The sequence below is a fragment of the Platalea leucorodia genome (genome assembly GCF_965183815.1).
Source record: "Platalea leucorodia genome assembly, chromosome: 16".
NCBI classification, from domain to species: domain Eukaryota; kingdom Metazoa; phylum Chordata; class Aves; order Pelecaniformes; family Threskiornithidae; genus Platalea; species Platalea leucorodia.
In genome coordinates this window covers 13,581,712-13,606,112 of record NC_138838.1, presented here as the reverse complement: position 1 = coordinate 13,606,112, position 24,401 = coordinate 13,581,712, and the positions used below count along the sequence as shown (strand labels likewise).

Sequence of the window (24,401 nt, the reverse complement as noted above, 5' to 3'; positions counted from 1 at the left end):
ACATGCTAGCGGGAGAGCTTCCCTGCCCTCCGTTCCCAGGGGGCCCATGCAGGAAGGCACAAGGTAACCCCACCACGCTGGTTCCACAAAAATCAACAAAAGCAATCAAGGCGAGACATAGATGGATACATGCACCCGGCGCTGGAGCCACTCACTTTGGCTGCTGCCTCTGCCTGGAGCTGGACGATGGCTGCGACTGTGTCTGGGACTGGGTGGACTGGGGTGTTGTGTTGGCCTGGAGCTGGTACTGGGGCGTTGTAATTGGCTGGCTGGGGGTAGTGTAGGAGTAACTGGGGGTCATCAGAGGGGTGGCCACCGGTTGCTGTGCTGGAGTTGTGAAGACCTGCAGAGAGCAGATACTGTTAGGGGACAGAGGGCAGACCCTGCTAGGCTGTGGGGCAGACATCTGGCACGCTCCGCATCGCCCTACTCGCCCTGGAGGCTGGTGTGTGCCCTTGCAGCACACTCCCAGCCCTACTGGAGCCCCTCATCTGGCAAGGAGAGGTTTGCAGTGACCACTGCCCAGGGAATGGGGGGCTGCAGGGCAGAAAGAGCCCTGGAGCACAGAACATTTGTTTCCCTGAGAGCTCCCGACTGCCCACCCAACCTGGACCAGCAGGGCCACTGCAGCTGCCTTCCGTGTTCATCTCACCCAGGGTACAAGGGGAGATGCTTAAGCCAAGCAAAGGTAAGGGCTGCAAGGGGTGGGCACAGGAGACACTTGGGGCAAGCTAGCAGAAACGACGTTCTGCAGTGGGCATGAAGAACAGATGAATTATTCTCCTGTGGGCTGCAGAGAAGGCACAGCAGCTCCCACATCCCAAGCTGGCTGGCTCACCGTTTGTCCCATGGAGTGCTTAGTCTCTTCACCTCCCTTTTCCTTCAGATTGTCTTGATGATTAATACATTGAGTTATCCACAGTCCCTGCCTATCCCCAGCTCAGCGTTTACTGTGCCAAACTCCGCGAATGCCTCCAAGGTGGTCTAAAAGAGGATCACTCCTCCCTGCAAGCCTTGTCTTGCAGCACCTCTTCATTAGGTCTCTCTAATGGCTGGGTGCATTTTTTGTACCCAGGCACCTCAGTCCTTCTGCAGCTGGATTTAGCCTCGGGGTCAGCTGGCAGCATGGCCTGGGAGGAGGCAGGCACCACCACACATGAGGAAAGGCTTCAGTGTGAGCTGAAACTGTCCAATTCCATCTTATTGCCTGCAAAGCCTCTGGGTGTTCGGCTAGGCTGAGGTGTTCGCCTGCTGGTGCAGCTCGGAGATTAGCACGCTGAGCTGAAAAGCCCTGCAAACTCAGCGCATAGTTTCGCAGCTAATCTCTTCCACTGGCAGCTCACGTTGCCAATTCAGGGGCACAATCAGAAGGTTGTGTGCCCTGACTGCTGGATCTCGCCTCTCCACCCTGCCAAATTCCTTGGGGGCCAGACCAACTTGCGACTTGCTTCAACTCTCCCCAGAGCAGAGCTGTATTACCTGCCTCATTTCCTCAGCCACAGAAGGCAAAAAGAAACCCAGTCCAAGAATCCAGCCAGGCTCCCCTGTGCAGCACCACAGGTACCCAGCCAGGACTGGATGATCCCAGGCAATGAGTAACCCCTTACAGTCCCAGGGGAGCCCCCACGGGATGGTTTCTAGCAGCAAGGAGAAGCCAGTGCTCAGTGTCGAGAAGCACCTTCTCTCAGAAACTTAAGTGACACCTACATGGTACGCGCTGCTGCCGCCTCCACTGCCTCCGTAGCCAAACTGACTGGATGCCCACTGCGCAGGGGTGGCATTTGGGTTCTGTCCCTGGCCTGTCACGGCAGCGATGGCACTGAACATCTGGGAGGTCATGTTCTGCGGTAGAGCGTTCACTGCACGGGTCAGGTCTGCAAGAAAGACCCATCATGTTAGACAAAGTGGAGCCTGGAAAAGGAGCTCGCATCCCAATTCCAACCAGGAAAGGCCCGCACTGACCTGCCAGGTTAATGTTAGCTGGAGTAGCATTAATGGAGGCTGGAGTTCTGGTCCGACTGCTACTGCTGGGGGTAATACCTGCATAAAATATAAACCAAGAGAGATACATTCGTTCTCATGGAAGAGCTGCTATTGGCCTGAAGCTCAACATTTGAAAAAAATGCAGGTGACACTTGTACTGGCAAGATTCTATTTTACCAGGGAATGGCATATGAGGGTTGTATGGTGGGGAAGGCTAAGGGAAAGGGACAACTCCAGCTTCTGCTGCATGGCCCACTTGGCTGAAAGATTAACTCTCAGGAGAGCTCTCAATGGGGCCATGGAAGCCAAACACTTAAACACTGCTTTGAAACTTCCCACATATAGAAAATACTAGGACACATTTCAGGGACAAAGAACATGAAATTCGGTATTTTCCTTTACTAACTGCCCCTACTGTGTGACACCCAGGAAACAGACAGCTGAGGCACTCAGGTTTTCGGATGCTCACCTGGAACAGGGTCCTGATAATGATCCTTAAACCATCGGAAGAGTCCATTCACGGTAGGGAAGACCTGGCCCCGGTAGCGGAATCCTTCTGGTGTCACTGTCACATACTCTATCCTGTGAAGAGCAGTGAACACATGAGAGCACAAGAGATGACAGGCTGCTTCAGAGCCATACCTGCCACTGTACAGGACCCTCACACTAACAGGTCACAGTCAGAACAGGTAAGACCTTATAAACTCAGGCAATGGCAGTACTGATAACGAACAGAGAAACCTACCCAAGACACTTTCATTTTGTTTTCAAACCATTGCTCCAAAATATCACGCCTTTCCATGCAAAAAGCTATCAATCACTGCTATATCCTGGCAACACTCCCTGCACAGGGCAGTACTGCTTGTGGCAGCCAGCTGGTTAGAAACATAAGTGTCTCCTGGGTGAGCTTTACTGCTAGACATGGGTCTTCTACCGTCAGGAGGCCAAACCCTGGGTAAGGGGAGGCCTGACTTATGGGGATACTGACAGAGCTGGAAGAGACACTGGCAGCAATAACTTGAGGTGTGGTACTGAGTACTTAGCTGCAGCTGCTGGGCTTGCCTCTCACTTACCTTGGTTTGCCTCGAGGTTGATATCCCAAGAGGAATTTGCCAGGTAGATCTTTACAGGCACTGATAAAGTAGGGAATAAATGTTGGCTTCTCTTTCTTTGTCTTTATCAGCAGCTCTTCCAGCTTCTAATTAGAGAGAGAGGAAGAGAAATGCTCAGGGAGAGCCTACATTTTTAGGAACACACAGAGCCTACCCTCCATGCTGTGGTCAGCCCTTTTTCCACCCAGCCCTGATGCTAGCAATCCAACAAGGACCACCAACTGCACTGTTTCTGTGCAGGGTTGGTGCACAAACGTCACCAGGTCACAGAAAGCCAATTACTCTCCTTTCAGTGATATTTGCTGACAGGGCAACCCTTTGCTGCTCTGGCACACCGCTGTAGCACACCATACTTCTGTTGCTGTCCTAACTCCACTGCTCCCAGACAGAACCGCCCTGACACCTACAGCTGGAAAGTGGCTGCCAAGCCCCAGTGACAAGAGGAAGATCAGAGAGCTCACTCCAGCAGCAGCTCGTGCCAGACAGAGTTTAGGACCTGTCCTGAGACAAAGAAATTTATATAATGCTCCTATATCTTCTACAGAAGCTACCACACCCTGGGACAGGCTTACCTTCTTGTCTCCGCCGTTGCAATCCTGATAGTATTTGTGATTCAACAGGTCTCTGGCAAAAGAAGCCATTGGCTGGACGTAGCGAGCAACAATTTCATCCAGGTCTTCAAACTCCTTTGAACAAACACATTTAAAGAGGTATTTAGGGTGCATGATGAGGAACTCTTATTCTAGTATACAGCGCTCAGTCATACATTCTGCACAGCAAGGCTGGATGCTTTGAGGAAAAGAATAAAAGAGCTAAGTATTGTCTAAGAATCTGGAGAACTGCAATGGAAGTTACTCTCCAACAGTCTGAAAGCAGCTGCAAGGACAGAAAGGCTGTGCCAACCTGTCCCTGCCAAATAGGTACCTCTCCTTCCCAGGCATGCTCTGCAGGGCTCTTACCTCTGTGTTAATCCAAAGTGTGGAGCCCAGGCTGAAGGCATTCTCCTTGCCCTCTTCTCGGACATCCACGTGCTGGTAAATCCCATCGTTCACCTTCCAGGTGACAGTCAGGTGGTTCTCCCCTTTGCTACTTGGCCGAATAATCACATCCCCTTGGTCCATGGTCTCCATCATCTTCTCAGCTTGCTTGAAGCTAATGTTGTGGAATGATGGGTGAGCAATTACTCTCTTGATGTATGCTAGGGGACAAAGCAGAGTGTTTAGGCTTCCAAGAGGAACTGCTTTATTGCAACTATATGTCTAATTGTGCTTATTCCCTGAAGCACCCTGGGAAGGCTGGCGTTACGAGGGAGAGAAAAATCAGACTCACTTGTCCGTTGTTGCTTTCTTTTCAGGTCTTCTTCCTGTTTGTGATCTGCTGCTTCAGAGTCAAAGTCATAGTAGGTGTCTTTAGGCAGTTTCCACTCATTGTTCTTATCCATCAAGTCTGAGGTCCTGCAGGTCAGGTCCGCACTGAACTTTTCAATGTCGATCTTCATAATCCTGCAGTGAACGGTCATTCCTACCTGCAGGTGAGCGGCAGGCAAAGCTGATCAGCAGGTTTGGCTGATACGCTATCCTCCCTGCACTACAGAGCAATCAGCGCGGGGTCACGCTGCCAATAAGGAGGTACAAATTACCTCACATACTTCAGACTGATACAACCTTTAAAAGTGATCCTTCCATATGAACTGAAAATCAACTGATCCCCAAGATGACTAGAATCAAAAGAGATTAAAGGAAAAATGGGCAGTTCTCCAGCACGTCTGCTACTTGTGCTCCATACCACACAGCAAACTGCATGTCTGGAGGCTGAGGTTAATTAAGTTTGCTATTTTACATATCTTTAACAATGGGAACAGCAAAACTGGACTTCAAGACGCGCGGGAAAGTAGTTAAGTCTGTTTAGAAACAGAGTGGAAGACACCCAAAGGACTGCTCTAATAAAATGGGAAACAGAAAATATGACCACAAAAACTGCAATGTCTTAGTGCAGTTAACCGTGCTGAAGTTAATGACTCTTTGAAGAAATGCTAAGAGACCTCTGAGCTTACAGGATTATTCATCACCTGCGTGGACTGTCAGGGAGACCCCAAAAGACAGCAGAGATGTTAAACCTCTATTTTATCATGTGATAAAAACATATGATTGTTTCTTTCAGAACCCCAACCCCTGTCCTGAGCAAGATCAGTAACTCTGATGACCTCCACAAATGAATTGAGACAGAAGAAAAAGCTATGAGAGAGGGAAAGTGACCCTTGCATATCTAACAGCAGTTCTGTGAACTCTTTAGAAAGCCAGAAACAAAGGGCAGCTCTGCATTAGAATGCCTTCTGGTCTCCTAAACCCAGACTTCAGCCAGACTGTAATAAATCCTCCCGCAGGGCAACATGTTAACAGATTAACATGGTTCCCACCAGCTGCCGAGAGATTTGCACTGTGGGAGAAGGACACTAACCAGAACCTGAACATGTTGCTGATTTAAAGTCCTTAAATGAAAATAAGGTTTGAAAAGTCATTTAGGGAACAGTGTTATTAACCAAACTCTGAATCTTTGGTATTGGCTCCAGGCTCTTCCAGCTCTTGCTGGATATGTGAAAATCCACTGCTTTCATACCTTCACCCTTTCTTCTGGCCGCTTGACCACCTTATCACTAAGAAATTTTGTTGGGATGAAGCCAGCGACACCATTATCCAGACGTGTCTTCACTCCAATGGCCTGACCCGGACAGGAACCGCTGTCAAAGTGGTTCCAAACCTTGAGCAAGGCAAAAGTAGAAGTCATTCAGCATGGAAACAAAATAGCCCCAGCAGCTCACACTCAAACAAGTCCAAAAGCTGTGTCAGCAAACTGGTGCAACCAGCAGAGACGTGTGGAAGGGCAGGGGATGGAGGACTTCAATGAATGCTACCCACTAATGCAATCTTGCTACTTTGGTTCTGCTCAGTTTATGGGGCTTTGCAACCAGGAAGGTCAGAACATTTTCAGACCCTGAACACAAGCCTGCAGCTAGGGCTGGTTTCTGATGAACGCTATAGGGTTTTAAAGCCATGGATTACCAAGGCTGGAATTCAGCAGTGTTTAGAAGAGATCTAAAGTAGAGCTGCATTAAGCAGCAGGGAGTCCAGATAAGTTCTTAAAATTGAGAAGGTGGCAGAACAACCTTCTGTTCTCAGTGTCACAGGCAGTTTCTCTGCATAAACCACAATCCTGGACCACAAACAAGCCTGCTGTATGTATTTGCAAAGAACTGGTCAGCTTAGCCCCAGGGCCATTTCACTCCTAGCCCAGTTCACCAAAATCCATAATGTAGCCATAAAGGACCTATCAAATCTATACTGAAGCAATTAGTCAAAAGTGGAACAGATTATATTTGCAGCCAAAGGCCACATTCAGGTTTGGATCCTGGGGCACTGCAGACACAATCTTGGCTCCAATACCTTGTCTCCCAAGAGCCCTACAAAACACTGAAGCCTGCCGATAGCAGACTCCTGACAAAGGCAGGCCCATTAGGAGAAACAGCCCCACCTCACTGAGCTCTGGAAAGTTATCCTGCTGACAGAAAGGACACTGCCAAAGGCCAGTTTCATCGTTCCGTATTGCCTGGTCATAGCTTTCTCCTTGCGGCCGCCTGTGGGCTATCCCAGTCACGTTGCAGATGATCATTTTACCTGTGGTGTGATGGGAGAGAAGGAAAGAATGAAAAACTGAAAGCCAACTGCAGGGCTGGGCAGTTCCCTTGATCTAAGGGAGTTGTTTGTGAAGGCGTTAGGACAGCACCCAGCTACTTGAAAAGCTGCTTCACATACATGTAACCATCGCACCGTCCCAACATCGCCTTTACCAAGATCCCTCTGCCCCACCTTTATACATCCTAAGTCAATTTAGGATGACAGAAACTAGGGATGTAAACAGGGATGTACCTATATAAAAAGTCTCTGGAGTTTCTTTGGTCAGCATATTGAAGACCTCTTCTGTGTTTGGAGAACGGTATGGGGTTCTCAGGTCCTTGTACCTGCAGCTTAGTTCAGCTCGAATGTCATATAAAGTGATATGCTTGTCACCGTAGCCCTGTGTGGTATTCAAAGGTTATAAAGCCATGAGAAGCAGGAAAGAGGTGAAGGAGGTGAGGGAATCCAGTATAAGTTATGAAAGAACTCAAGGAACTTATCAAACAGCAAGTTTAAAAAAAGAGGAATGCATAGGGTACCATCAAACTGTGGAACTCAGTCACAGGATGTTGAGAAGGCCAAAAGTACCAATACATTCAGAATAAAGTTAGATAATTTCAGGGAGAACGGCTTAAATGGTCTAATTACTGTCTCCTGCCTCCTTCCTCCCACTGCCCCCACTGTACTTTCTGTAAGCATTTACTACATGCCATTGTCAGACACTGAATACTTGTCATGGCTGTTTATACATTTTACAACAGCAACAGCTCAGCTCCTAAAAAGGATAAGAGTCACCAGCTAGAAAACATAAGAGACTGAGCTGGGCAGCAGAGCTTCCCCTCTGTTTCTCAGCACCAGGAACCCCCAGCGCACCTGTCTTTCCAGTTCTTCAGCAAAGGCATCGAGATCCAGGTCTTTCAGACGCTCGGGGTTTTCCAAGATCTCCTCTAAAGCCCCTGCGGGATTAGCGTCCTCTGCCGACTCATCGTATTCTAAGGCATCCACTGCCATTTTTCTTGCCCATTCGTAAGTTTCAGGATGGACCCTAGACCCATCTAGGACTTCGATGTAGGAATCAGTACTGAAATGAAACCGAAGCGATGCTCAGATAAGGACTCTGCAGGGTTCCAGAGTCACCTGCTTCAGCTTAATGATAAATCACGCTGTTGAGCACCACTACTGGCTGTGGGGCTGCTTTGCCACTGCTGCCCTCAGTGGAACGAACTACTCTAAAAAGGACACAATGAATTCCTCATTACTAAATCAGCAGGAGCCAAGACAAGACATGACAAATTCCAGCCTGCAGCTCCTGCACAGCAAAGCTACAGCAGACATTTTGGATGCTATCTAGATTCTATCACTTTGTGTGCTATAGCTGCTCTATGAGCGCACAGCTCTCTGCAGTTTCTCTCCTCATACAAATTAAGTGTTGCCAAGTGGCAGTGCAGCCATCCACATCCAGCTGTTTGCAGGAATCTACACTTTCCCCCCTGCACGTCTGGGATTTGTATCCTGTAAGAACCAGGCACCTAGCGGGGTGGGATCACTCAGCGTAAGGATTCAGGCAGGTGTCTTTTCTCAGACTGCTTTTCAAAGGCAAGAAGGATACTGTGCCAGCCCTAGAGAAAGCATGTTTCCGACAAGTGACTCTTCTGTGCAAAGCAGTCAGCTAGAGATTTAGAAACCAGGTTACCACTGTCCTCCAAACACACATCTCTTGTTTAGTTGCCTGCAACCTAATGTTCTACAAGCTTCCCAGTATTGCTACTAGTTTAAGAGGAAGCTAAATTGCCAAGTTATGCCTCAAGTTTGAAACTTTAGAAGAATAAAATACTGATGGAAGGACTAGGCAGAAACTAAGCAAAAGTGCACACAGGTTACTGATGGACGTGCATGACGACTTATGTTAGGGAACAACTGTTTTTAGTTTAGTTCCTTTTGACCACAAAGGGTCTTTCAAACCATATCAAGCTATATAATTAATGTTCTGCAGCTCACATTGCTGTGTGAGTTTAGCTGCCCTTAAGAATCAGATTAATAACCAGCAATATCTGAACTTGGCCAGTGATCAGAGGGGCCACACAGAAGCTCCTGGGAATACGGACTCCACAGAACAAGATCGCTTCAGCCTGTCGCTCATGCTAACTCCATATCCCGTATGACACTGAACGCAACCCAATACCCACCTATCACCCAGCGATGCCGTGTCAATTTTGATGAAGCCAGCACAGTTGATAAACACCTTGGGTCCCATGTGACACATCGTAACCAGCTGGGTCCTGTTCTCCAGACGCGTGTTGTTTTGTTTTAAGATCTGGAGAAAGAGGTATCAGTATAAACCCTGGTATTCAAACACAAGGGTTCCCTAGTAAAAGCAGAGGACTCACAGCAGACACTGCACTGTTCAAAGCATCTGACATAATCAAGCCCATCACAACTCATCACTTGTTGCCCCCTTTCATTGTATGAAAGGAGACGACTCCACATGGAACAGCTCCAACTCTCAGGAAAAGCGTTGGCTTCTTGCCTTGTGTTTTCTACACTACGGAGGCATCTTGGTACTGTAACAGTTCATCCGTTCCTGTGGGTTCAGGAGCTAGCTAGGATTGACAGATCTGCTGAGTTGCTTGGGTCTATCAAGGACATAAGTCCATGCACAGCTTCAGGGTTAGGCGCAGTGAGATAACACATAGTAAAACACGCCAACGGAGCTGTCAGCTGCATCTGGCACACGGGACCCTGACTCAGCTCGTAGCAGCACCGCCATCAGGCCAACTCGCACATTATTGGTGATGCATTGTTTTTGTATGCATAGACAGAAGCCTCCTTACCTTTAGCAGATGAGTGCCTTTGCGTGGTCCCAGGCCACACACATACTGCAGCAAAGCCTGGCTGTGAGGGTGAGCAATTGCCCGATTGACATCCACTCCCACCTCGTTCACACGGTTTATGAATTCGCAGTAGAGGGCATTCAGCAGTTCCTCCTTCACCACGTGCTCCTGACAGAAAGGAGAGGTGTTAGCCTCGCAAGGAGATGTGTGCAACACTTTGCCATATGCAAGCTGAGCCAAACACAACAGAATGGCTCTGAGGAGCTGTACTGCACCTCAGAGTTACCCCTAAGAACAGCCTAAAGGCAGGAGGCAGATGAGCTGGGGGGGGGGAAGGTGCTGTGTAGCCTAAACATGGCACAGAACAGGCAGAACTTGCACCAGTTCAACTTGGAATACTTTTCTTTGACAGCAAACTGTCCCAGGCCTCCCAAGGCCACTTTCTCTTGCAGAGAAGGATCCCTCAAGGCAAAGTTACCTGCAAAGGGTGGAGTTTTAGGCAGAGAATATCCTCATCGGAGCTGCAGACCTGGGCAAACTCTATGAGGGGGTCCTGAATGCGGCGAGCAAGGGAGACGGCTTGACGCAGCAGAGGTGGGTAATCCCGGAACTCGTTCTGCAAAAGGCCAGAGAATGAGGGAAAACCCTCATGGTGTTTTCACACCTTGTAGCACAAGTAGCAAAGACACATCAGACATGGACTGGAACTAGGGAAGCATTTGGTGCTCAAGGCAAAGAGAACTGAGGTCAAAGGCTCCCAGGAACTCTGCTGCAACTAGGAATGAAACAACCCCATCCACTCAGCTGAGCAAGATTCATTTCAGACTACATCAATATCTACTTTGTACATCTGCTGGTGCTGATCTCTTCAGGGAAGCCTAAATAAGACATTTTGCCTTCACCCAAAAGATCAGTACATCACTATCTAGATGGATTACATGACGCAGCAGATGACAGAAGGCAGGGTCAGCACAACAAATGAAGGATGAGACAGCACAAATGAGCAACAGAATAAAGGATAGCTAGAATAACAGAAGGTTCACCTCAGACTTCTTGCTGTTCATGTAGAGGATGGCCAGTTCGTTGTCCACCAGCTCCACTCCGATAGAGGACAGCTGCTGCCCTTGATCCAGCTCATGAACAATTCTTTTTACATCCTCCATCAGCATCTGAGCATCCCTAGGGAGAGATGGCCAAGGGGACTGAGGGGAGAGTGCAAAGCTGGGTCCTGAAATCACTTAGGGAGATAACCCCAATGGGTGACCTCACACCACAGACAGAAACAGCGAAATGTGGACAGACATGAGGAAAGGACTGCAAAGAGACTGGAAAGTGGAAGGAACACAAAGACTGACCTGTTCTCGCCTGCAATTGTCACCACATGAGGCTTCTTGTTCAGGAGGAATTTTTTCAAGGTTTCAATATCCTGGGCCTGGAAAGGAAGTAAGACAGGTCAGAGTAGAAAAGCTAGAGGGTTTCTGTACTGAGCTAGCTACCAGTCCTGGGCTCCTATTTCATAGGGCAAATCCTCACCCACTGCCACCTGGATCTGCCACCATGACATGAACATGGCTAAATGCTGTCTCCACAGGCCTTGAGCTCCTGACTACTGTAAGGAGAAACAGGAAGGCTCTCCAGGGCAAAGACTGATGGCCTCATGGTCTGGTGTTACAAGAAATCATTGCAAGTAGGGAATGGAAGTCAAAAGCCTGCCCCAAGCTCCAGGAGGTCCCACAGCCTCTTGCTATTATAATGTGATCAGGGAAAGGGGAGAAGGTTTTTGTAATTGTGACCACAGAAGCTCACAAAACCCCAACACTAACAGAACGCAGTAATGGCAAGGCCCCGCCACTCCCCGTAAGAGGGGCAGAAGAGATTAATTGGAATCTAACTGGAAATAACTGTTTTGCCAGAATAATTATAGGGCGGGAAAAAGGCAGTATTTTTGCATGCGAGAGTGACGAGGCCTGAGCTGTCTTCAGCCTGACTGCTCCTCTCCAGCCCACAGTGGATCGTACGGTACCAAAAGCAACGTCCAGATATTTATCTCCGCAATAGCCGCACCAAGGCTCACCTTCTTTTCCCTCTCTTCCTCACGCCAGGCATTCCTTCTCTTTGTGAAATGTGGCAATCGGAGGAAGTCTGTAACCTCACCCTCTCCATTAACAAGGGCACAAAACACAGGGTGGTCCCTGCGAAACAGAGATCACTCAGACATGGAGGACTGCTAAAGCTGAACATGGATCCAGAGGCAATTCCTTTCCTCCTACCTGGCTGAGGAAAATGCAATGCCTAGCACCCGAATCCCCTTCCCTTGGTTTTCATCCATGAAATCATCATCTTCCTCCACTTGCTGATCAGGACGGTATGAAGCTACTTTTAGCCAGTTGTACAGCTTCCGGCTGCAAGCCTGGTAGAACAGAGAACAGGAGAGAGGAGTGAGAAAATCCACTGCAGGTGCTTTGGCATAACCCTTCTCTGGAGGGAAGGTCATGTATTGCTCAGGGCAACAAGACAGTATATTCTGCCAGGACTGGGACCAGCTCTGCAGAACCATGGAGCCCATCTTCCCTCCCAATGAGGTATATGCTCTTCTCTCCATCCTTGGGAAAGGACCAGACTCAGACCCCTGCCTGCCCCCTCCTCCTTCCCAAATGCCTGTGCATGGCCTGTCAGTAGCTCTCCCCAGCATGCTGCAGGACTGCCAGCACCTGTAACCCCAGCTCTGACTCAAAGTGCCTGTCCCCCATCTCACCTTGAGGACATACTCCTTGGCCTCCACCAACAGCTTGTTCTTCAACTCTTTAGCCATCTGCACGTAGAGGAACTGGTTGAGGGACCGCTCAATGGCCATTGTACGCTGCCGATTCCACTCCTGCACCTGGTGGCTGAACTCATCCCGATAATAGAACTGTTTGATCTCCTCAAAGTACGTCTGGTCGCTACCATAACTGCAAGAAATGAGAGGGGGAGATACAGAAGGGCTCCAAACACCTGCACTGACACCACCACTGGCAGATTCCTGCACAGGGATGTGATAGCAGCACCTCAGATTCAGGAAGCTGCCTGGAAAATTTAGAGAAGAGCCAAACCTCCCATCAAACACTCCTTTAGCTGCAAAAGCTATGCTGGCAGCACAGAGAGGTCTGGTCAGTGCAACACGGGGTAACCCACAGCCACTCCAGCACACCCATATTGCACAGTGTGGCTGCTCAGATGCGCAGGGAGGGAACCAAGGAGCCACACAGTGAGGGTGGCTGGGAAACAAGCGTCATCTTTCACAAAAATCCTACAGGTTTCAGGTTGCCTTCAAATGAATAAGCCAGATGCCCGCTAAAGTTTTCACTAAGATGAAGAAAAAAGCAAGACCCTGAGAGGCTGCTTGGCTTTATGGTGCAGGAAACCACTAGGCCACGGCTTCCAGGAGCAGTGTGGGTTACAGAGGAGCTCTAAAAGCATGGCAGCACAGGATAAATGAGCTCTGCCAAGGCACAGACGGCACAGCCAGTGAGGACTCACCCCTCCACTCCTTTCATGTCAATGCTGATGTCTATAGTCAGCAGTGCCTCCTCCTCTGCCAGGCTCATTTTCAGGAACTGGTCATCTCGCAGCTCCTTCACAGGCTTGTTCTTCAAGTATTTAAAGGAATAAGCATAGTGGGCTTCATCAATATCCTGGGAGAGAGAGGAGAGACAGTCAGCATGCATGCAGGGCATTCACGAAGAAAGACCCTTCTGTATACCACAGCAGACAATGGTTTTTATTCAATACCCCCTCAACCCCTATGCCTGCCAGTCTGCATTTCCTTCCCCAGCAGGACACAGTGGAATTCTTTCCCAGTCCCAGAGAAACAGAGACTGTTCCAATAATTGAAGGCAACATCTCAACAGCAAGAATCAGGTCTGATGAAACGCTGAGACTGAAAATGCAGCATGCCGCTGAGCTGGCCTCTGCAACAGCCCAGCTCACGTGCTGCTCTAAGATTTATTCAGTTGTCACTGACATGGGAGAAGTTTTCAGATGCAAAAACAAGCATTTGTATGTTATTTAGATCCTTCCCTGAATTGACCCACAGAGTCAGAGCTCCCTTCCTTACCTTCTTCCCCTTTTTGGTTGGTGAAATGTTGATTTTGGCTCTTTCTTGGAAAGTCTGTCTCAGGACCTGTCTGACCAAAGGCTCCCTGGCTATCTGCAAAGCCACCATGTACCGGGCTCCTTCCAGCACTGCTTCAGGGCTTGGGAATTGACTAAAGGCAAAAGGGCAACACGAAGGCTTAGGACTTGAGTGTCCCCAGATCCCCTCCCCTGTGCCACATCCGCAGAACCTCAATGAAGATCCCCCCACACTGACCCACACACATAATCCTTGGCCAGCTCCAGGGGCTCTGCAGGGAACTGCTCTGTCTCGTGACGCTGGTAACTGTCTCGGAGATTCTCTCCAAACTGTTCAGGTGTCAGACCAAACTTCTTAGCCAGGCCATCTGGGGGAAGAAAAAAAAAAAAAAAAAAACAAACAAACACCACAAAACCGATGAGGACAAGGGTACTGTAGCTTATACTGGGTAAAACTACCAGTCCTCCTTCTACAGGTAAGCCACACCACCCAGAAGAGCACATGGACTAGGCCACTGTGAGTTCAGCATGACGGAGCACAGCCCTTACCCAGCCCAGCTGTTTGACAGATGGTGTACATATCCCGACGGGAAGCCTGCTTCAGCTCTGGCCCTTTCTGCTCATCATCTTCTGCATCCTCCCCTTCACCTATGGGAAGGATATGTTTAGCAAGGCCTCTTTACAGAGGCATCCAGACAGCTGCAGGGTGTCAGAAGCACAGCGAAGGTATCAAACACAACCTACATTGTGCAACAGAGTCCCTAAATTCCACAAACACATCTCAAAGGTCACAGTAGCCTTAAAATTATTCAGGGTTAGAAAAGCACCCTGAAAATGTTATCTTCTCTTCAGTTTCACTCTTTTGCAGTTTTAATAGCAGTATCTCTGGGTTGCAAATTAAAACACACATCAAGGTGGCTGATCTTTGCTTTGGACCCTGCCACAAGGGGTGGTATTCACTCCAACGAAAAGCAGCACCTCGTGTGGCAAATTTTAACCATTTCCAGAGATACCTGGAAGACCTGGGACTAACGCGAGATAGAAGCAAACAGCAGAGATGCTCTGTGCAAGAAAATGGGCTTCTCAACAAACTTTCTTACTACTCTTTTGAACCAGGATTTTCAAACAGTCCACAATGAGGAGACTATCAAGTTTGGGGACAAACCTTCCTCCTCTTCACCATCCTCTCGGATACGCTTTTGCTTCTTTCGAGCGGCCTTGGCAGCATTCTGCATCTTGGGGATGTCTCGCCCATAGTACAGCAGGAAGTGATTATACACGTCCTTCAGCTCGTCCATGGACTGCACGTCCTTCAGCCTACGGCATGCAAAGCCAGCATGTTACACCCTGCTTGCAGCTGAGCCGTGGTCAGAGCGCTCAAGGAACCTGCTCTGGTACAGGTCAGGCAGAGGGAGGGCTTCGGCTCATCTTCCAAAAGAGTTTTAAATATTTCTCATTACTGGCTTTGTGGGGAGGCTAAAGTCAATGCGCTGCAGTGGCCAGAGAGCCTGTGCTGTTTGGGCAAGTTAATGCACATTTTAAGTTGTTTTGGAATGAATATAAGAAAGCCATGGCACCATACCTCTCCATGTCAGTAGTATCCAGGGCCCTTATTCCATCAGCCAAGGGCTTGTCTGGGTCAGCAGAGATTTGTTCATACTGGTATGCCTGCATCTTCTCAAACAGACGTGTCAGGTTCTGCTTGCGGATCTTCAGCTGGGTCCACTAATATGAGAACAAAGACTTCCAGTGAAACGCACCATAGCGGTTGTGTCACATCTGTCTCCTCCCTTCCCAGACACAGTCTCCCAGGATCTTGGGATATTTGTCATATTAAAATAATCATAAAAATCTTCATCTACAGCCAAGCCCAGATGTAACATGTGTGGCAGGTCTCATCTCAGAGATGAATTCTGTTAACTGGGGTGGGGGGAGGAATCAAGGTTTGGATCTACCTGACAGCAGAGAAGGAACCTGCACTCCTTGCAGGAAAGGTCACTACACAAAAGGAACTCGATGAAGGGGAAAGACTGTTTTGATTCCTCTTTTGTCAGATAACCCTTTACCACCACGTGACAGCAAACATGCAAAAAAGCCATGGGTAAAAAAAGCACACGAGGTCTCCACAGCCAAAACACAATCTGCTGAAAGTATCAGGCTAGGTGGGAATACATGTTAACTGTTGATGGATAACAAGCAGTGAAAACACTCCTCACCTTCTCATCCCACTGCCAGACCCTCCACAGGTCGTTGATGTGCAGCTCTGGCTCCACATACTCCTTTCTGTAGAAGGCGATGAATGGGACCTGGGTCAGAAATGACTCATCAGCACCGTGCAGGAGACCGGGCTGCTCCTGCCAGCCAGGAGTCCAGAGAATGCTCCTGTTCCATGTGGGAGAATAAGCTAATGGGGCAGCAGTGTGGGAGATGTACCAAGCCATGCCCCAGCTCTAAAGACCATTCCACCAAAGAATACACCACATATACCAAAAAGCTCCTGCAACATGGGGCAACGCCTCAGAGAACAGGTCGAATGGACCAAGCAAGGCTCAAGAGACTCTGGAATTCCTCCATCTCATTTAGCATCAATTTGTCCAGGATCAGGGCAATACGATGATAGCAGCCTTGTCAAACAGGCCTTAAAAACCTGTGTTGCCACAGCTCACATAAGATGAGCTGCACTTTCCAGTGAAGCACCATTTTGTCACAGGAGAGGCAACCAGGTATGGTGTCTCAGCCCCTTCCAATTTGCTGCCCTAAATGCTTCCAGCAGCCCCTCTGCTAATCCTGTCGGGATAAGGAGACAGCAACTCGGACCTTATCTTGGCAATGAAGTCGAGTTGCGAATTACCTCAAAATGTTGATTTCTCATGAAATTCAGAGCTTCTTTAATCTTCTGGATGGTGCTGGGCCCCTTGCGGCTGAAGCTGCTGCTGGCTTGTCCACGGTCGAGGTAGTCACAACTTTCCTAAAAGGAAAAACACATTGTGTTGATCGTATTCCTGAGCTGTCCCCCAAAGGCCAGCCCAGGCTAAGGCTGGAAAATGGTGGTCCTTCTGTTAGCTGGGAATGCAGGCTTAGGTACATGCTCTGATTTTAGACCACAGAAAGGCATCCTAGCCCTGACTGGCTTAAAGGAAAATGGAGAAGCAGCATCTGGTCAAGGTAACTGATGGTTAAAAGCAGATCATGGCTAATACTAGTTGAGCCCTAAGAGCACAATGGCTCAGAGATCTTTCAGTCATTCTTGACAATTATTCTTGCAACTTCTCTGTGTTCCTTTTTGTCCTGTTTTATGGATGCAAAAATGAAGACATGTGCATGTTAAATGACCTGCTCAAAACCAGAAAACCAGAAAGAAATGTATATTGGGCACCACATTCCTCTGAGCAGACTCCTGGAACAATGGCTCCAGGTTGGAAATCTGCAGCAGCTTCAAGTCCTCTTAGGACAGAAGTCCCAGGCATAGTCCTTTACCTGCAAGGAGATAGTGGGTGTTGCAAATGCGTTCCTGTAAATCCAGTCAGCTTCTTCCTCCAGCTCATCATCTTCAGCACTCTTCACCGGGATGGATCGCAACTGTGAAAAGACAACAGGATGAGCAGAGGCATGTGCACCACCAGGGCTTGTGCTACCATGTCTTCAAGAAGCCTGGAAATTACTGCTTTGAGCTGCAGGTTGCTTACGGGGTCTCAGTACCTCCCACACCCACAAGGCTTTGCTGAGGATAGCACTTCAATGTCTGCATCTTCTGAGCACACAGGAAATCTGCATCAGCTTTACACCAGGTAAAGGCAGCTAACAATTCTGTCAAAGGCTTGTGGAAAGACCTGCCATGGTGCGAAATCTTCCGTGATGATCAAGTCAGGGTACCCCCACCTCCTACCAGACTCCTAAACCCTCTGCAGCTACATCCTCTGTTCCAATCTATCTGTGCCTGTTCTGGCTTTGTTATCACTTTTCTTGCTGCAGCCATAGAATAACAGAACATAAAGCAGCTCCAAACCCTCTCTGGGCATTTAGTCCCAGGCAATTCTCTTTCAGAAAGCCTGCTCTAATCACTATTGACATCCGTGAAGATGACAAAATGTCTGAACAGGCCACATACGGCCAGAAGACACTACACACAGCGTTCCCTTGTGCTGTGCACACTGGCATGGGAAAAAAGGTCCTTCTGAAAAGCCGGCAGCTTCAGACATCCCATTTTACAAAGGAGGGTAACAAGCCTCTGGACAGAATTACATTAACATATACTAAAGGGAGATCGACTGTTCAGTGAAAATCTGAATACAGGGTAAAATTAAGACAAAAGTATGAGATACCAGAATGATTCCTAGCAGCACAAACAGGACTCTGTTACTGAGAGCAGTATAAGTACCAGTCACTCAGATTTAAAGCGGGTTACAGAAATGTCTCATACGGAACAGTTACACGTTGGCTGGCATACAGGTAGGCTAGAAACCCTAGCAAACCTTTTCTGGCACTGCAGCAAATCTCTGGCACTGTACCTCTTGCTATCCAGAGGTACAACTTGTGATTACTAACAGAATCCAGCATAAAGGGTATCTCAGCAGAGCACAAGCCCTGCACCACTCCCAGGAGTGCAACACTGGCACCCAGTGGCCAAAGAGAAACTATGACCAGCGCTAAAACCGGGCTTACACAGCTAGAACAGTTCACAATGTCACCATTACGTTTGCGTGCAGAGTTTCAGTCTATACATTTGAAAGGTGGGATCTTCAAAGAGGGGAAAAAGAGATGCCAAAATCCAGCCAGCAGCCGGGTGAGAAAGCTGGCCTGCAGGTCCCAGGCCTGCTGTACTTGGTGGGAGCTGAAACGCTTTCTGCCTGCACACTGGCACCCTCTTCCCTCACCTGGAACCGCTCGGGCATGTCTGTCATGCGGATCTCGTTGTCCTGGTCCGTCAGGTGACTGCTCTCCAGCTCACTGGGCTCGTACATCTCAAAGATGCTACGCCGACTGACACGCTTCTTGGCAGTCTTTTTGGGTCGTACACGGGTCTCCCCTTCGGCTTCTTCATCCTCATACTCATATTCCTCCTCCATCTCCTCATCATACTCGTTGTACTTCTCAAACTCGTCATAGTCAAAGTCCACACCAAAGATTTCCTGGGCTTCCTGCAAAGCACTGAAAGGCAAAAACTATCGTTCAGCCCCATGGTGCAGTTCACAGAACATCTTTCTAGCCACACAGAGGTGGCCAGAGCACCTAAGTCTAAGCTTCAGTTTTGCACCTAGGCTAAAAAATCGTGGATAAGTACACAACTCTTTGAGCTTTACATGCAAATACTTCTCTTAAGGGACTGGTTTTGGTATCCCTGTAAAAAATCCAGGGGAGAAAGGAAGGAGTCAGACATTTAAGAAATCACAGGCTAAAAGCCCCATGTTTAAATTTACCAGGTTCCTTTGGGGAAAGAGACCAGCGGTATCCAACCACAAGCTGAATCACTCTGCAGTTGCAAGAATCAAGTAAGCTGAGCACTGGTTTTGAGGCTCCAGGCCAATTTCCAATCAATACTTACGCATCTGTGTATCCAGGGAGCTTCTTTCGCCATTTTGGCTTCTTCAGAGGTTGTCCATCATCATCCACAATGAAGTCATCGATGTCTGGACATTGAGAAGCAATTTAGTGGTCAGGACACTCGCACATTCAACTGGTACCTCTGACAAAGCTCAGCTCAGCCAGTGCAACTATGAGCCTCCACCACAGACTTCGGCTACTGCTGGCTGTCAGTCTGCCCAGCTACCCACAGCATCTCCTACACCAACCTCAGACATTCCAGGAGTCTGAACCACAATAACAAGCTAGAACGAACTTCCAAACACAGGCAAAGCCATATGGCAACTATCTGCAGCTCAGTGCACTGAAAATGCAGTCAGAAAATTTGGACAGCAGGCAGAAAGAATTCTTGAAACTCTTTCAGTATGGTACTAGCAGTGGTGGCAGGTTGATGCTGAAGAGAAGCAGGGCAGGCATACACTGTGCTACCGGGTACTAAACAGTGCCTTGACTTCCTTCCTTCGAAGCATTTCCATTCTGGAGGCAGCTTAGAGGAGATGTTCGAAACCTCAGCACATGTAATACGTTTCCAGACAAAGCAGTTTAGACAGACAAACTAAACCTGCAACCCAGAAATGTTTAATTCTAAAGATTGTACTAATCAGACCAACAAGAGCTTTACCATGACAGGGCTACAGCATTTGGTTATTTCTAGCTCAGAGAAAGTCTTAACTTCGTTCCTGTACTTTAATCCTAGGACAAACTTTGGATGTAATTGACCACCCATACTCACCAGATTCATCCTCCTCCTCCTCCTCTTCCTCTTCTGGTGGAGCAACAGGAGCTTCAACAGCTTCCCCTCCCTCCTCGCCTTCACCATCCTGAAAGATTTCTTCAGCAATGGCTTCCTTCTCATGTTCTTCCTTTCCATAGTCTTCCTCTTCGTCATCCTCATCATCGGACATTTTTCGCACACGCCTGAATTTTTGCTGCAAGCAAAAAGGCTTGTTAGTGCACATAATTCCTGGCACAGACACTCAAGCTCAGTGTGGTCTCTGTCAGGCCAGAACTGCACTTCCTCTGCTCCCTAGGTGGCACCTGAGAGGGAGCAGGATGGAGCCCAGCGCAGGCACGCAGGGGAGAAGAGCCACCCCCTCAGGAGCTGTGCTGCAGGTGCTCATTGGGCACAGCGTGTGCACAGCATACCTGCCTGCTGAGGACTGCGCCGCATCCAGGCCTGTGTCGCTTGCATGTTGTCACCAGCAGTGTTAGCCTGGCTCAGTGTGCCTCTAGTGAGCGTTACGGAAGGAGCTTTAGAGCCCATAATAGCCTGTGCTGACTTTGAGGTCAGCACCATGCAGGAGAAAGTTATTGGAAGACAGGCTCCTCTGAGACTGTCTTGCAGAGGTGGGAAGGGAAGAGTACAGCAGACTTTAGGAACCAGAAGAAAGTGTTTTGCAAACTCTAGGAATTGCCTGGGCAGGGAGAGATCCTGCTTCCTTCAAGCACTCAGCTCTTCCTTTCCAAGAGGGCAGGAGCAGATGGGAGGCAGCACTTGCTCACTCCAGGCAGGAGCCCACCCTCCTTCATGCTAAGACACACCACACCATTAACAGCAGCATGGGAACACAACTCACTCTTTTGACTTTAACGCCCAAGTTCTCTTCAATGAGGTCAAAATCATCATCCTCCAGGCGGTCATCAAAGGCTAAGAGAAGAAAGCAGAGGCGAGTTACACTCTCCTTTTACTTATCTGGGAATGGACCAACCAGTGAGAAGGGTACAGCTTACCCAGCCCAGGCAGACACCCAGCGCAGAGGGAGAGCATTACACTGTGGCCTGCTATGAACAATTATCATAAAACTTACTGCGCTTTCTCTTTTTGTGGCCAACATCGTCCTCAGAGTCTCCAGAGTCACTGGCTTCTTCCTCTTCTTCCTCTTCCTCATCGTCATCATCGTTAATGAATCCTTTCAGGTTCCCCTGCTCATCTTGATCATCGAGATTCTCCTCCTCCTCTTCCTCATCTGGTGGAGAGCAGCAAGTGGTAGACATGTACTCATTGGTTATCTGCCAAGACTTCTCGGCTCTGTGCAAATGGCATCTTCCTTCACACTATCCACACAGAGAGTTTTAACTGAACACTTTTACTGACATAGAACCCAGCCAGCTGCTCGTGCCACAACCCCACTTCTTCTCTCATGCTCTCTCTGCAGAGGGAACAAGTGGAGTGGTCACACTGGGAGAATTCCTCTGCTTTTACCGTTTACTACCAAATTGTGCGACTGCAAGTCCCACGGGAGTGAAGCAGTGTATTTTCTATTGCCAAATATAAGAACCACCTAAGCACTTTGAGGAAGGAAAGCACTTAAACAGCTGAGATTATCGACTACAGATGGCTATGCTATTACAGCACAGTTATTGCTCCATCTGCAGAGTCACGGGATGTAAAAATACAGCAGCAAGGCACGCAGACAATTCAGCAAACTCGGAACAGACAGGCAGGCTCACCATCCTCATCTTCCTCTACAAACTTCTTGGTTACTCTAGGCACAACCTCCCCATCCTGGTTGTATTCCTCCTCCGACTCCTCCGCTTCACTTTCTACAAAGTCAGACATGACTGCAGCGTCTCACACACGGCTCCGCAGGAACTGGGGAAAGAGGAGACATCCATCGCATCAGCCGAGCGAGCAAAACACAAGCACTTCCCCCTACCGGGTTTTGGAGAGAAGACGGTTAGGCAAGAGGGTTTCAAATTATCTATCAAGGCTCTGAATTACCCAGTGTCCACCTTGCCTGGACATCCCTGTCACCAGAGATTAGGCAAGCAGAGCCAGCAGTCAAGTGCTGCTAGCTCCTGTCAACCCACGTCTCAGCGAGCAGGACAGGACCCGTCACAGCAGCATTTGCTACGCAGCCGAGCGCCTGTGTGGCTGAAATGGCGCACACAGCCGAAGCCCTTCATCCCCTCCACACCCTCCTGTGCGGCCAGGAAAGCAACCCTGTGCTGCCACCGACGCAGCACTCCGTTAGGCACACAGTCCAACCAGTTAGTATCTTAATGTGACTAATTCTCACTCAGTTAACGAAGCCAGGGCAACCCTGAAAAGGCCCTTGACAGAGTCGCGCCCGCAGGCTGTCAGCAAGGCTCTGCGGAGATCTGGGGAGCCCCACGGAGCAAGCAGGATGAGAGGCCTGGAGGCTGCTGCAGGGTCAGAGCCACAGCCGGGATGTTCCAGGCCAGGGGCCTCCGACCAGAGATTAAGAGGTAACAAGAGACTACAGAAATGGGGTGTTCTCTGCATCCAGAACCTTTTGTTTTTTCCCCTAACTGGCGTTCCTGGGAACAGTATAAATCAAGCTTGGCAGAAAGGAAAGTGTGTGTCCATAAAGACATGGCTTAAGTTCTGTCCCTCTGAGCCTTTCAGTTCTCCTGGTTACAAAACTTGCTGTCATTTTTTAAATTTTTAAAGGTTTTTTTTTTTTTTTTTACTTCCTTTTTACATACACCAAAACAACAGAAGCTTACAAAAGTCAGCTATAAGAAAAACCAAATCGATTCCTCAAATGGCTGTGAAGCTGAAAACACCAGCCCAGGAAGAAGAACCAGCTTTTGGGAAGGTACAGAAAGAAGCTCAGCGGAGATGTCAGATCTAAAGTCAAAACCTCCACGTTAAATTACATCCGATGTAATCTGACACAAAAAAAAAAGGAGGAAAAGATGAGAAAAGAATTCCATACGCTAGGGAACGATACCTAAACAAACACGCTTCAAAGTGTTCCCATAATCATTTCCCACTGGAAACAAACAGGTGAAGGAAATCAGTCCCATACAGGACAACCTGATCAAGGCTTTGCCACGACACTTCTCGTGTGCGGGACTTCTCGTTCTGCCCCGAGACCCACACATCTGGTACACAAACCCAATAACTTAGAGAAAACCGGGGACTTATTTCTCAGTTAAAGAAAAAAAAAAAAAAAAAGTGCAAGGCCGATCTTGGAGAATCTTTTAAATCTTAAAATACTAATAGCTCCAAAGGAACGTGTCGGCCGTATCTCATTAAAGAAAACCCACAACAAAGACCAGGGAAAGATCTCTGCTAGATTTCAGACACAAGCAGATAGCAGCTCATACTCCTTGGCTGCAGATTACGTGGCTGTGGCCAACTTCTATCTACAATGCTCCAGACGGGCAGAAATTGCGGCAGGCCAAGGCTACAGCTCTGCACCCAGACAGGACATTGCTGCTCTGGCTTGGTGTGTGGGCACAGGGTGATCCCCATCCTTCAGAAGACACTGCAGAAGTCACACATGTATTTAAACATGCCCCTCAGAAATAAACAAATTTGTTCCTGGAACAAATGCCACTGATGAACTGTGTAACTACATACAGTAGAGGAACAGGAATTATGTTTACCAGCCTGTGTATGAATATTATGTCAACTTCACACTTTCTCACCAATTCTTCTACACTATCCATCAGGGTGTGTTAACATACACAAAACTGCAGGCTAAGTGCCTTTTCCTACAGCATTTCCATTTCTAATAACCTCATGTCTCTCCTGTCCCTGATCAACACACAAATCCAGCAAGAAAGAAAACCCCTCGTCATAGCACCACATGCAATTTTACTCTCCTCTGCCAGTGAAGCGTTTCGCTCGCAATTCCAACTCTGCTCCTCATCACTTGTCTACCATTTCCTGGCAACTTCAGTTCATGTCAAATCAAATTCATCTGGACACAGGGAACAGCTACGACTTAGGAAACCCATCTCATTTAATGATCCAGCCGAGCAGGTTCCACACAAGCCAACCACCCACAAAAGTGGGTGCTTTCAGCCACGGTGAAATCCACCTCAGGAGAGCGAGGATGTTACTTAGCATGGCGAACGGGAGGAAGGGTAGCTATTGCCAAGGTGATGTTGAATCACACGTGGACTAAAGGTGCCTCTCCCACCCTCCGCTCCAGAGGCCTTCATTTGGAATAAAACAGGAGAGGGAGGCAGGCAGAGACTGCAGCCAGGGCGGGCAGAGGTGCGGAGGCAGAGCTCAGACCAGCACTGCTGCCCGGCGGGAGCCCCCGAGCAGTCGGTCACGCAGGGAAAGCCCCGCTCAAGCAGCAGCGCTTGTCTGGCCTGGGGAGGGTTTAAGAGTCTCCAGACTGAGGGGT

At 48.7% G+C, this 24,401-nt stretch overlaps 1 protein-coding gene across 3 annotated transcripts in view; it reads right to left on the bottom strand.

The window, feature by feature from the left end:
- SUPT6H (SPT6 homolog, histone chaperone and transcription elongation factor) overlaps positions 1-24,401 on the bottom strand; it is a 30,546-nt gene that overhangs the window by 1,990 nt on the left and 4,155 nt on the right. For all 3 annotated transcript variants that reach the window (XM_082328460.1, XM_082328462.1, XM_082328461.1), the window contains 35 exons: positions 21,742-21,883; positions 21,099-21,257; positions 20,868-20,938; positions 20,024-20,219; positions 19,253-19,337; positions 18,585-18,858; positions 17,188-17,289; positions 16,562-16,678; positions 15,927-16,016; positions 15,293-15,435; positions 14,876-15,027; positions 14,260-14,358; positions 13,949-14,078; positions 13,694-13,844; positions 13,117-13,271; positions 12,353-12,548; positions 11,868-12,007; positions 11,672-11,789; positions 10,953-11,029; positions 10,641-10,776; positions 10,076-10,213; positions 9,598-9,765; positions 8,953-9,080; positions 7,640-7,847; positions 7,019-7,166; positions 6,624-6,766; positions 5,712-5,852; positions 4,425-4,620; positions 4,055-4,293; positions 3,668-3,781; positions 3,057-3,181; positions 2,453-2,565; positions 1,963-2,040; positions 1,708-1,874; positions 156-343 (listed from right to left, as the gene is read on the bottom strand). In XM_082328460.1, the coding sequence (XP_082184586.1) occupies positions 156-343; positions 1,708-1,874; positions 1,963-2,040; positions 2,453-2,565; positions 3,057-3,181; positions 3,668-3,781; positions 4,055-4,293; positions 4,425-4,620; positions 5,712-5,852; positions 6,624-6,766; positions 7,019-7,166; positions 7,640-7,847; positions 8,953-9,080; positions 9,598-9,765; positions 10,076-10,213; positions 10,641-10,776; positions 10,953-11,029; positions 11,672-11,789; positions 11,868-12,007; positions 12,353-12,548; positions 13,117-13,271; positions 13,694-13,844; positions 13,949-14,078; positions 14,260-14,358; positions 14,876-15,027; positions 15,293-15,435; positions 15,927-16,016; positions 16,562-16,678; positions 17,188-17,289; positions 18,585-18,858; positions 19,253-19,337; positions 20,024-20,219; positions 20,868-20,938; positions 21,099-21,257; positions 21,742-21,850 (4,994 nt within the window). In that variant the 5' untranslated portion in view covers positions 21,851-21,883. The remainder of the gene's footprint in view (positions 1-155; positions 344-1,707; positions 1,875-1,962; positions 2,041-2,452; positions 2,566-3,056; positions 3,182-3,667; positions 3,782-4,054; positions 4,294-4,424; positions 4,621-5,711; positions 5,853-6,623; positions 6,767-7,018; positions 7,167-7,639; positions 7,848-8,952; positions 9,081-9,597; positions 9,766-10,075; positions 10,214-10,640; positions 10,777-10,952; positions 11,030-11,671; positions 11,790-11,867; positions 12,008-12,352; positions 12,549-13,116; positions 13,272-13,693; positions 13,845-13,948; positions 14,079-14,259; positions 14,359-14,875; positions 15,028-15,292; positions 15,436-15,926; positions 16,017-16,561; positions 16,679-17,187; positions 17,290-18,584; positions 18,859-19,252; positions 19,338-20,023; positions 20,220-20,867; positions 20,939-21,098; positions 21,258-21,741; positions 21,884-24,401) is intronic.